A 12,315-nucleotide genomic window follows, 5' to 3' on the forward strand; every position below is an offset into this window, starting at 1 on the left:
CTGCTGAGATGTCTGTTTGGATTTGAATTTTAGAAAGATCCTGCTGGCGGACCCTGGGGAGAATGGCGCGTGGGGGCAGGGGCTTGGGGGGTTAGTGAGGAGACCCCTCAGGTGGCTGCTGTGGTCCCAGGAGCGTCCCAGACTTCCCGCAGGCAGCAGGTCCCCCTCTGAGGAATGTGGGGTCCTTGATGAGTTCTCTGCGCTGTGGCTTTGGGGCAGGACAGGGATCCCCTCGACAGCGGGGGCAAACGGAGCCCTTCAAGGTCACAAGGACGGTGACTCAGCCCGACTCCGAAACCAGCTTGGTTTCCTCCCAGCACGTCTGCTCGCTCGCTCTTTCCCTCTCTCGCTTTAAATAAATGAGACCGGAGCTCTATATCTGGACGGGACTTGAAGGCTCATTTCCTCAACAAGTAGACAAATGACCACAGAGAGCAAAGAGCAGGGTGAGATCGAAAACCTGCCTGGGCCGCGATTTGCCAGCCCCCCTGCCCTCCCCCCACCTTTGCCTGTGACCCCGTCTGACCTGAGGGCGGGGGGGGGGGGGGGGTGACCGAGGTCATCAAGGTGGAATGTGACAATTCTTCTCCCTCAGCTTTTCAGCTCTCAGTCTCCTCCTTTGTCTTCGTGTTTGTTTTGCAAAGTCAACCCTGTAGGACTCACTACCCAGCTGTGGCATCTGTTGGGAGGGGGCCCTTCTCCAACATCCCGATTGGGTTAAGTTGGGGTTTTTTTTTTGTTTGTTTGTTTTTTGTTTTTTGTTTTTTCTAGGGCCGCTTCCTGCGGCCTATGGAGATTCCCAGGCTAGGGGTCAAATCGGAGCTGTAGCTGCCAGCCTACGCCAGAACCACAGCAACACGGGATCCGAGCTGCGTCTGCGACCTACAGCACAGCTCACGGCAATGCCGGATCCTTAACCCACTGAGCAAGGCCAGGGATCGAACCGGCACCCTCATGGTTCCTAGTCGAATTCATTAACCACTGCACCACAGTGGGAACTCCAGGTTGAGTTCTTAGGAGTCATGTCTCCCCATTTTACTCATGGACAAACAGAGGTTCCTCACTGGGTCATTGACCGGGAGACCCAGCCGGTGAGTGATGGAGCCAGGACTGGAGCACAGAGTCGACCAGCCCAAAGCGTCAGCCCCACTGGTCCAGACCCCTCCCCGAACCACATGCCGCCTGAGAGTCGGGGCACATCCCACTCACCTCTGCATCCCCCGTGGTGCCAACAGAGAAGAAAGGACCAGAAGTGCCTCTCCCCCAGATTGGGCTTCTTCCTTCCCTTTCCCTGGGGGTGATTTGTCTGGTTGGAAGGTTCAGAGGCAGGGCGACTACCTGACATGGGACTCGGGCTGCCACTAATGCATCCAGGGGATTGCGGAGTCAGCGGAGAAAGTCCATCTGCTGAAGCGCATTCCCAAGGCTTTCCTGCCAGCCTAGCCCGAGCCCGTTGCAAATACTCCTCTTGTGACGTTAGCCGAATTGGAGTTGTGCTCTGTGTGGCCATCCCTGATCCAAAACCATCAACCTTTGCTGTCCCTGCCAGAAGCCATCGTAGAAATCATTCTGCAAGCCTGAGCGGTTGGGCAGCCTTGATGTAAAGATTGACCTGATTCGTTTCCTCTTACTTTAGGTCCTTGAGTAGAGAGTGAAGGGGGAAAGCAAACAAGTCCACAAACGCAACTCCAGACTCCTGCATCCTGCGAGAAGCCCAGGATCAGCGGAAACGGAACATGGCCCCCCCTGGAGTCCTGCTTTGCCTGCTCTCTGCAACCGTCTTCTCTCTGCTGGATGGAAGCACGGCGTTCCTGTCCCACCACCGCCTGAAAGGCAGGTTCCAGAGGGACCGCAGAAACATCCGCCCCAACATCATCCTGGTGCTGACGGATGACCAGGACGTGGAGCTCGGTAAGCATCCCGGCTGCCGGCAGGCGGGCCTCTGCCAGCCTCACCGTGCTGGGTCTCGGGCTTCTGATGCCAAAGTCGCTTGGGTGGACCCTGCCGAGTTCACGGCTGATAGATTGAACCGGGTGACGGGGAGGCCCCGCACAAGGGGGATGCACAGCTGGGTCCTCCAGGTTAGGGGCCTCCAAGCGTTTCCGTTCCTGGATTTCTCCAAAGACTTCCAGTGAAGAGGTGTTAAGACTCAGTCAGTATTTTTCGTCCCATTTCTCTTGAGAACCCACTTCATCCCGGGCGATCTTCCAGGGCCTGGAACTTCAGTCATGAGTCAGGCACGCACACTCTCTTGTCTCACAGAACAGGGGAGACGTGATCAGGATGAGTGCAAGGTCACACGGAAGGCCATTTCAGGAAGGGAGAGATGCTCTGGGGTCACTGAAGAGGTTGCTAGTTGGGACTGGTAATCAGGGAGGGCCTCTCAGAGGAAGTGATATTGGAGCTGACACTGAAGCAAAAGAAGGAGCCAGCCCAGGCTGTGTGTGTGTGTTTTATATGCGCGTGCATGTGCACATGCACGATGGACCCCTGCTCCACCAACCCTAACAGCTTTGCATGGGCTCAGCCTTCCTTGGTGGCATCCAGGACGGGAAGAGTGGGCCTTACTGCTGGTAACCCAACCCACGTCACAGAGACAGTGCCTCAGGAGGGTGAAGGCGGCCACCTCTCATCCTGAGCTGCTTCCCCTTGCGTGGCTGTGGGCTCAGAGAGAGGACAGGGGCCCTTGCTCTGATTTAGTCCATTTATCCCGATGGCAGGCATGCCAGGAGCACCCTCCCTTTATCCCCCATGCCCCTCTCCCTGGCTTATAAACCATCCTGGTCCCCTCATCCCCAAGCAAGACCCTAGGTTCCTCCACCCAGCTGGGCATCTTCATTTGCATGAGGCATGTCGCCCCACATTTTCATTCTCAGGAGACAGCCCCATAAGTGAGGCCACCAGGAGAGAGGCTCCCAGAGTCCCTCTCAGCTGGACCCTCAGCTCCCCTTTGTCAAACTCCACCTGAATTTCCAGCTCCCCTTTGGGAGGGGTCTCTCTCAATGCACACCTTCTTTTCCTCAGCTGGGGTCTTCTTCCCCTTTGAATTCACTGATTTGACTGGTTCCATTGCTCCACATTAAACCCTACATGGCGCTGCCCTAGAGATAAATAAGGCAAGCCACAAATGCAAATCGCTTTAGTAATTCTAAATTTTCTAGTGGCTACACTTTTTTTAAAAACAGTACAAAAAAGGTAGGGAGATTAATTTTAATGTTTTATTGAACCCAGAGCTCCTCTCGTGTCTCAGCAGAAACGAATCTCACTAGCATCCATGAGGAAGCAGGTTCGATCCCTGGCCTTAGTCAGTGGGCTAAGGGTCCCATGTTGCCATGAGCTGTGCTGTAGATCACAGACACGGCTCCGATCTGGTGTTGCTGTGGCTGCAGCTCCCATTCAGCTCCTAGCCTGGGAACCTCCATATGCCGTAGGTGAAGCCCTAAAAAGACAAAAAAAAAAAAGAAATTGTTGAACCCTATCTATCCAAATTATTATCATCTTCACATGTAATCAATATAAATCATTAATGAAATAGTATGCATGTTTTATATTGTTTTTGAACTCTGGCGTGTACTTGACACTCAGAGAACATCATAGGACCAGCCACCTTTCACGTGCTCAGTAGCCATTTGTGGCTACCATAGCGGACAGTGTGCAAGCCTTGTGCATTTTCCTTCTCGTATAAATTAGATGTCTCTTCTCATCATCAGCGATGATGACAGACGTACTACCAAGTATTGTGAAGACCTAGGGGAAAGCCTTCTAAGCAGAGGGAATGGTATGTGCAAAGGCCCGGAGGCAGGACCAAGGAGGCAGAGCCTGGGGAAGAGACATGACATGACCCTAGAAAGAAAGAAGAGAGCCAGGTCTTGGAGGTTCTCCGGGGTTGTCATAAAGCGTGCTAGTGGTTGACTAGGTGAGGGGTGGACTTTTAGCATCTGTCCACTGTCAAAAGAGAGCCGAATATTGTTGGTATCCAGAAATTTACAGGTTTACTGGATAAGCCTTTACAACCAAACCTAAGATTGTGGAGAAGAGCCAACTGCAAATCTGCACCCTTTAGGGATCTATTATTGAAAATATGAATCAGTCTTTGAACTACCAAGAAAAGGTGATTTATATACACCCAAGTCATTCCTTATAATGATTTGTATTAATGATCACAAGTATCGATGTTTCTCAGGGACTTTATCAGCGCAAAAAGAATTTGCAGCCCAGAAGTAATCAAAGCCCAGGGCTTTTATTGACAATTTGACACATGTGATGACTCTCCCTGGCAACATTTAGAATGAGCTGCGTCTGATAACTATGGGGAGCCTACAGAATGGGGCCTCAGGACGGTGAGTTTGGTTCCTGGCAGAATTTTTGCAAAGAGCAGTCACGGGCCACGCCTGACCTCATGGCACCTTGGCCTTGCCTCGTGCAAGTTATTGCCTTAGTTATGTAGTTACGCTGGGAAATTAAGACTCCCCAGACATTCATTCATGCATTCAACAGTTATTGATTAAGTATCGACTCTGTAGCACCCTGTGCTGGGAGCTGGAGGACTGGGGAAGGACCCTTCCAGCTGGAGAGAACAGGAACGGCAACGACAGAAATGAACCTGGGGGGTCAGGACAGAAAGAATGCCCCTGAGCTGGGGTGGCGGGAGCCGGGGTATAAGTGAGAGAGAGATGGGGCTGGGTCGTATGGGGCCTTGTGGCCATGAAATGACTTATTCTTAGTGAAATGGACATGAGGGAGGGGCCCTTGAGCAAGAGAGGGCTGTGACCTGACTTAGGTTCCAGTAGGGTCCCTCCGGCTGCTGTGTTGAAATGAGATGATGGGAGCCCCATTGGAGAAGCGTAACAGAGGGGGCAAGTGGTGGTGGGAGTCTGGACCAGGGCGGGAACAGTGGAACCAGTAAGGCGTGATGTGTTGGATGAAGGGGCAAGAGGATTAAGGAAAAGAGAAGCTGGAGTTGTTGTGGCTCAGCGGAAGTGAACCTGACTGATGTATCCTGATATATCTGTGAGAACACAGGTTCGATTCCTGGCCTCGCTCAGTGGGTTAAAGAATCCAGTGTTGCCGCGAGCGGCAGTGTAGGTCACAGACATGGCTTTGCTCTGGCTGTGGGGTAGGCTGGCAGCTGCAGCTCCAATGCCACCCCTACCCTGGGAACTTCTATATGCTACAGGCGTGGCCCTAAAAATAAAAAAGGAAAAGAGAAGCATCAGTGGTGACTGCTAGACTTGAGACCTACACCAAGGTGAATGAGCGAATGCCCACTCTTAAGAGCAACAAGTTTTTGCTGCAGCTACGCCATCTAACTAAGGCTTGCATCAGAATCTGATGAAGTTTATACCGGTGTCTCTGGAACAAAACCGACAGAATATGCAAATATAGGGAAAGGGGCTCCAGGTGTGCTGAGGACGTGGGAGAGAGGAAAGCAGAGAGATCCAGGGCTAAACTTCAAACAGCTAGATCCGCCTTCTTCATGGTAAATAGATTGAGGCCCAGAGAAACGAAATCACGGGTCCAAGGTCACACAGCTAGAACGTGGCTAAATAAGATTTGAACCCAGAGCCTGGGGCCTTAACCACGAGTCTCCTGGGATGGCTGTTGAGTTGTTTCTAGATCGGGAGTGAGCATGTTTGTCATTGTCACAGTTTCAGATGCTGTTGCGGGAATAGCTCTATACGTGTATCTTTGAACCCGTGAGCGAGCAAGGATTTCTGAAAGATAACTTCCAGGAAGTGGGCTCAGGAGGGTTGGCGCCCTCGTGGTTAATGGCATCTGTCAGCTCCCTCCCGCGGCACTAACTTGGCACAGACCGGTGGTTGCACGCCTTCTCTTCCACAGACGAGCTGGCCCCTCCCGCAGCGTCCAAAGGGGTCTGTGCTTCTTTCAGGAGGGGTGCGAGGGCCAGGTGGTAGTGGGGGCAGGGAGTGGCCTTTTTCTCAACCACCAGCCAGACCCAGATCAATAATGCATGTTCCCCAAAAGGCCAGCACATTATCTCACAGTCGGCAACTACTGGCACGCGGAGGGTGGTCCTAAAAAATTTATCATCTGCTATTTTCTGCTCAGCCGTGCGGCAGTTCTGACGGTTCTCGGGGCTCGGAGCCTTCTCAACTAAGATAATTCCAGGCTTTCTTCCAGTCCCAGGGCGGGGAACAGCCGTCCACCCTAATTAGGGTTTGGCTGAGAGAGCTGGTACGGGACACGGCACAGAAGGGGGGCTGTCCCGTTTCCTGGTGGCGAGGCGGGTGCTGAATCTCGGTTTGTCCTTCTCCGGCATGCATCTGACATGCCTCCCCGAGCTGTCACTCGGGCGTGCCTGAGGCCCAGGGGGACAGGTTCGGGGCATGCTGGTCAGTCAGGGGCCTCCATTATCAGTATATTTTCAAAGCAATTGGGATGCTCCCGGGGTTGGGAAGACCCCCGAGGACTGGCAGGGTCTTGGCTGCCCGCTTCACCAGGAGGGTTAAAGAGGGAGAAACATCCAGAAGGTCAAGGTCTTGTTTGCATGTGTCCTTTGGTCAAATAGGCCTTGAAAGCAGTGGCCTCTGCCTGGGGTTTACTAGTTTAATTCAATCCAGACAAATGCTAGTGAGCCGCCAGGGCTGGGGTCGGCTCTGAGACTCAAGTTAGATGTGGTCCTCGCCCAGGGCAAAAATGTTCGCAACATCCCAGGGCCATCTGTTCAGTTACTTGAGCTCGACTTGCTTCTTGAAGCTTGAATACTCTTTTAAAAGGAAGCTTTAATTATGACGGTAAGTGAAAAGCTAGTATCCATTGCCTGCGGTAAAAGGTCGCTCAAAACCCAGCCTAATGAGAACAGTGGTGTTTTCGCATTTTAAGATGCTGCCTCCCGTGAGGCCAAGGCCAAGGTGTCTTTGTTGTAAAAGGTGATGGGAGGAGTTCCCATTTGTGACTCAGCAGGTTAAAGACCCAACATAGTGTCTGTGAGGATGGGGGTTTGATCCCCAGCCTTGCTCAGTGGGTTAAGGATCCAGCGTTGTCACAAGCTGCAGCATAGGTTTCAGATGCAGCTCGGATCTGGCATGGCTGTGGCTGTGGCATGGGCCGGCAGCTGCGGCTCAGATTGTGAGTTCAAGGTGAAAGAGCCCCTCCCTGAGATGTTCTCCTTGACCCCGGCAGTGGGATGGTGACTGGAAAATGGAAGGGCTTTCTTAAGTGTGAGTCACGGGCATCTAACGTGGGGGCCGCGCTTATATGGGCACCTGCTGGCAATACCCCTTGTGTCTTGAGGGTTAAGGAGACAAACCCCAGAATATCAGGCCTGGCTGCGTCACTGCCCCTTTTCCTGGGGGTGCACATCAGGGTGAAACAAGGTGCCTTTTAGAGACCCCCTCAGGAGGCTGGACTTCGAGTTTGCCTCTCCCACCAGCGTGAGCTGTGGATCGAATGTTCACAGTGCAGCAGAATTCTGCCTCTCAGAACAGCTCTAAATGAAAATGCTCCCAACAGAGAGGTGAAGATGAGAACTCTGTAGCGGAACAGCCAGGTTCAAACCCTCACTCTGCCACTGACTGTGTGGCCTTGAGAAAGTTACTGGACCTCTCTGTGCCTCAGTTTACTCATCTCTTGTGGAGAGTGATGATCTATGAGCCTAACCTTCTTGTGAGGACTGAATATCACCTGTGCATAACCATTTGCTCTCACTCTGATCATTATGGCCACGCCTCCTTTAATGCTTTGTGGACTATTTGTCTACAACAGATCTTACATCTAAAAATGAGTTTGACATTTTTTTTAGGGCCCCACCCAAGGCATATGGAGGTTCCAAGGCTAGGGGTCGAATCAGAGCTACAGCGGCCAGCCTATACCACAGCCACAGCAGCACAGGACCAGAGCCGCATCTACAACCTACGCCACCGCTCACGGCAGTGCTGGATCCTTAACCCACTGAGCAAGGCCAAGGATCGAACCTGCATCCTCATGGACGCTAGTCAGATTCGTTTCCGCTGAGCCACACCAGGAACTCCCTAAAAATTCTTTGGTAATTTAGTTCCTTCCTAGCACTGAACAGCAGGGTGACTACAGAGTCTCCTGCTGGCCGGCAGGGTAGAGTGAGCCTGGCCAGACACAGGCATGCTGACTCCTCCCAAGCCTGCGGGGCGTGTGTCAATCACATCCAGCATGGGTTCTGCTGCCATTACTGCATCTTCTAGCAACTGTGTTGCACCATCATGGCTGACAAAAGACAGCCAAGCGGTTGTGTTGGAAGGGCTGCAAAACTGCCTTGGGAACAAGGGCTCCCTTGGTTATGAAAACATGGGAATCACAACTACTCTCTGTCCGTCTGAATTCCCTCAGTGACAAGGGACAGAAGCCCAACTCAAACTGGACTGAGCAAAGAAAAAAAAAAGAGTTTGATGCATGGAAATAAAAAATCCAAGTGCATTTTGAGCTTCAGGTATGGTTGGATCCAGGAGCTCTATCTCTGTATGTCATCTGTCTCTCCATCTCCCTGATCTCAGCTTTCCTCCTAGTTGGCTTCTCTGAGCCCAGCTCTCCATCTGGCACCCCTGGCATCACCAGGTCTATATTCAGGATGCTACAGTGAGCCATCTTTATAAAGAATTTCTCTCTCCCGTGAGTGCCAGTAAAAGTCCCCAACTTAAGTGTTTCGGGCCTGGCACACTCTGAGACATTGATCAGCCATGACCCATTCAAGGGGATGAAACACAATGACTGACTGGCCTGGGAGCCAGGGAGGGGGCCAACCCCCACATGAGCCATAAGGGCTGGGAGAGGGAGGTAGAGGGTGATTCCCCACAGTAACATTCAAGGGCTGGTGCCACAAGAAGGCAGAATGGCTGGTGTGCTGTCAAGTCCGGGAGATGCCCAGGGCGTCTCTTTGAAGCAAGGTCCTCAAAGCGAGGCCCCCGCTCATTCACTCATCAGATGTGTATTGTGCGCCTACAATGTGCCAAGCGGGATCCAACAGTAAACAAAATAGGCAAAATCTCTACTCTTAGAGAGCTTACATTCTAAGGCAAGAGTTAATTTTTAAAAATAAATAGGAGTTCCCATTGTGGCGCAGCAGAAACAAATCCAACTGGGAACCATGAGGTTGTGGGTTCGATCCCTGGCCTCACTCAGTGGGTTAAGGATACGGCGTTGCCATGAGCTGTGGTGCAGATCACAGATGTGGCTTGGATCTGGTATTGCTGTGGCTCTGGCCTAGGCTGGTGGCCACAGCTCCAATTAGACCCCTAGCCTGGGAACCTCCATATGCCATGGGTACGTCTGTAAAAAGGACAAAAGACAAAAAAAAAGATATATAGTATATAAGACAATGAAAAGTAGTGAAGAAAATAAGAGTAGGAAGGGAAGTCAGCAAGAAGGGCTGGGAAAGAGAGGGTCTTGATTTTATGTACGGTGGCCTCGCTGAGAGGGGGACATTTGGGCAAGCAAGGGAAGGGAATGGATCAAGGGAATTTCCCCAGGAAATGCTTTTCCCTGTTGCAGAGGGAACAGTGGGTGCAAAGGCCCTGAGGCAGAAGCAGTCTGGGCGGGCACAGAGAGCAGCAGAGAGTCCAAAGTGGCCCAGCAGTGTGAACAAGGGAGACCAGAAGAGGGGAGATCTAGAGAGGTAATGGGGTGGTGGTGGGAGGGTGGATCACGCAGGGTCCTTGAACCCCGGGAGAGGACTCTGCCTTTCTGAGCTAGGTGGACACCAGTGACAAACATTGACATGACCTGACTTGTGTTTTAATATGACCCCTCTGGCTATCATATGGAGACTAGACCGAAGGGATGGAATAGGAGCAACAAAGAGTCTACTGCAATGTCCGAGCAGCAGATGAGCTCAGTGAGGGATCTGTCGCAATAGTCCAGGCACAAGGTGATGGTGGCTCAGACCCGAGTGGGGAAAAGTAGTCAGATGCTTCACTGTTAGAGAGTGGAGCTGATAAAGTATGCTAATGGGAGAGAAAAGTCCAGAACAACTCCAAGGGTTTGGCCCTGAACAACTCCAAGGAGATAGTTTCTGTTTATGGAGATGGGGAAAGCTATGGTTGGGAGGTCAGTTCTGGACCTGGTAAATTGCAGATGCCCTTGAAAAGCCAAGAGGAGCTGTCCAAGGCAGCTGGCCTTCAGAGTCAGAAGTTCAGGGGGGAGGCCCAGGCCGGGATGGGCCAGCAGTCAGGGAGGGTGGAAATGCTACGCAGATCATGTGCTTATTTGTGCTTTCCTGGGTCTGAGACCCTCATCGGATTCTGTGATCCTGAAAGTGGCAGGCCCCCAGCCTGGAGGGCTGTGTTTGGGGAGAGGCTGGCTTTTGAGAGAAAGACTCAGGAGAGTTTCTGGCCAGACACTTGTTTGCCTCTTTCCATCTCTGAGCACAAGGAAACCACACCCTGTGCTGCAGACTGATATCCAGAAATCATTTCTAAATTGCAGGCTTGGGCGTTCTGCAGGGGCCAGATGGCTGGGAGCCCAGCATAGTGTGCCCAGATTCCGGACACCAGATCCGTTTGCAACTGCCATTGCAGCCTCTCTGAGATACCAACTCCTGACATTCCTGCCGCTGCTCAGTGGAGTTAGAAAAACATGTGGATGCAAGTTATCTCAGGAGGAAAAGAGGCTCTTTTGGACCCACCCTGGTGTTCAACTTGCCAAGCACATTCCTGCAAGATTCTTTTTTTTTTTTTCCAATTCAGCAACACTTGGGAGATCACTTAAATCATGGAAGCTAAGTGAATCAGGATTAGATTTGGCTGCATGTAAAAGAAAATATAAATAACAATGGCTTAAGATAGAATTTTGCTTTTCACGTAAGAATGTCTGGAACTTGGCGGGTCAGGGCTGGCCTGGTGGTTTCTAGGTTATCAAGGACCCAAGCTCCATCTCTGCTTTTGTATTCTGTCATGCTTATTGTATGGCTTCCATCCTTAAGATCACCTTCATGGATCAGAATAGCTGCTGGAGCTCCAGCTATCACAGCCACATTCCAGGCAGCAAGAAGGATGGACCTTCAAGTTAAGTCAGCGCCCTTTAAGGACTTCATCCCAGACGTCACCTACAACATGAACAGAACATTTCATTAGCCACATAAGCTCTGCTAGAAATACAGGACACATTCAAATTGCGGTTATTCGAGGAGGCTTTAACTGTTTTTTTGCTACGGTGTGAGCAAGTGTCAGGAAACCACTAGTGGTAGTGCAGCACTCAAGGCTAGTTAGTAACCGTGGGATCATCCCCACTCCAAGACCAAGGGAGTGGCTTTTGAGAAGCAAAATGGTTGCTGGAACTCAGAGATGTAGGCCTACTCACTAGGAGCTGTCACCCTCTGTTGACACCACAGGGAGGGCAGTGGAGGAGCATCCATACCCCACCTCCGTTCTCCCTTCTGCTGATCTTCCGTCAGGGCCCCCATTGGCCAAAGCCAGAGTATAAAGACACTTGTGCTACACCCCATCCAGGCCAGCTCCCTGGGCTGGAGAACTAGGCAGAGGGTGGATTGGAAGGCCAAAGGGAGGACCATTCCCACCTGTAGCTGCTACAGCACCTGGGAAACGTAGTTTCCTAGCTGAGTGCATTGAAGATTTAAATCAGGGTCTGTTCATAAGGAAGAAGGAGAAGCAGATATTAGTGGGCAACCCGGGGGGCTCAGCCGTAGGAGAGATCAGAGCAGGAGTCCCAGGAAAGGGCACCTCCAGCAGAGGGGGTGTGATTAAATGACCAGCACCAGGAGGAGGGAAGGATATGTTCACGTGGAAACCGGGCTAGAAGGGGGAGCATCCCAGGCGGGGAGGAGCTTGCTAGGAACCCGGAGGAGGGCAGCAGGACCTGGGGAGTGAGGGAGAGGAGGAGGAGGATGAAGGCAGAGGAGCACTGGGGGAGGGTCTGAAACTTATTCCCAGGCCAAGGAACAAGCCACTGATGTTCTCAGCAGGTCAAGGACGCGTGATTCATGTTTTTCAGTGGCTCACTCTGGCTGCAGGTTGGAGAGAAGGTAGCCAGGGGACAGGAGCGGTGGCAGGGAGACCAGGTGTCCCAGCGGGAGATAGTGGGGGTGCTGCAGAGGGCGGGGGCAGGATGGAGCAAGTTCTGTTTTGAAGGTCGGACTGGAAGGGCTTATGGACAGATCACAAGTGGGAGGGGAGCGGAGGAGAATCAAGGATGACTCCGAGGTTTTTGGCTGAGCTGTTGAGCAGGTGGTGGTGCCAGTTACAGGGATGGGAGCCCGGGGGAGGAGGGGCGGGTTTTCAGGCTTAGGACAGACATCAAGCTGCTCTGCCAGCATCGCCCACCAGACCAGTGGTGGGGTGACCAGCTCTGTGGCGCTCACCCTAAAAGGTG

The 12,315-nt window shown here is 52.2% G+C and overlaps 1 protein-coding gene across 4 annotated transcripts in view; it reads left to right on the top strand.

Annotated features, from left to right (window-relative positions):
- Positions 1 to 12,315, top strand: part of SULF2 (sulfatase 2) — a 151,672-nt gene that overhangs the window by 37,870 nt on the left and 101,487 nt on the right. For all 4 annotated transcript variants that reach the window (XM_047770932.1, XM_047770929.1, XM_047770930.1 and 1 more), the window contains exon 2: positions 1,637 to 1,911. In XM_047770932.1, coding sequence (XP_047626888.1) covers positions 1,737 to 1,911 — 175 coding nt within the window. In that variant the 5' untranslated portion in view covers positions 1,637 to 1,736. The remainder of the gene's footprint in view (positions 1 to 1,636; positions 1,912 to 12,315) is intronic.

The sequence above is a fragment of the Phacochoerus africanus genome, chromosome 3 (assembly GCF_016906955.1).
Source record: "Phacochoerus africanus isolate WHEZ1 chromosome 3, ROS_Pafr_v1, whole genome shotgun sequence".
NCBI lineage: Eukaryota > Metazoa > Chordata > Mammalia > Artiodactyla > Suidae > Phacochoerus > Phacochoerus africanus.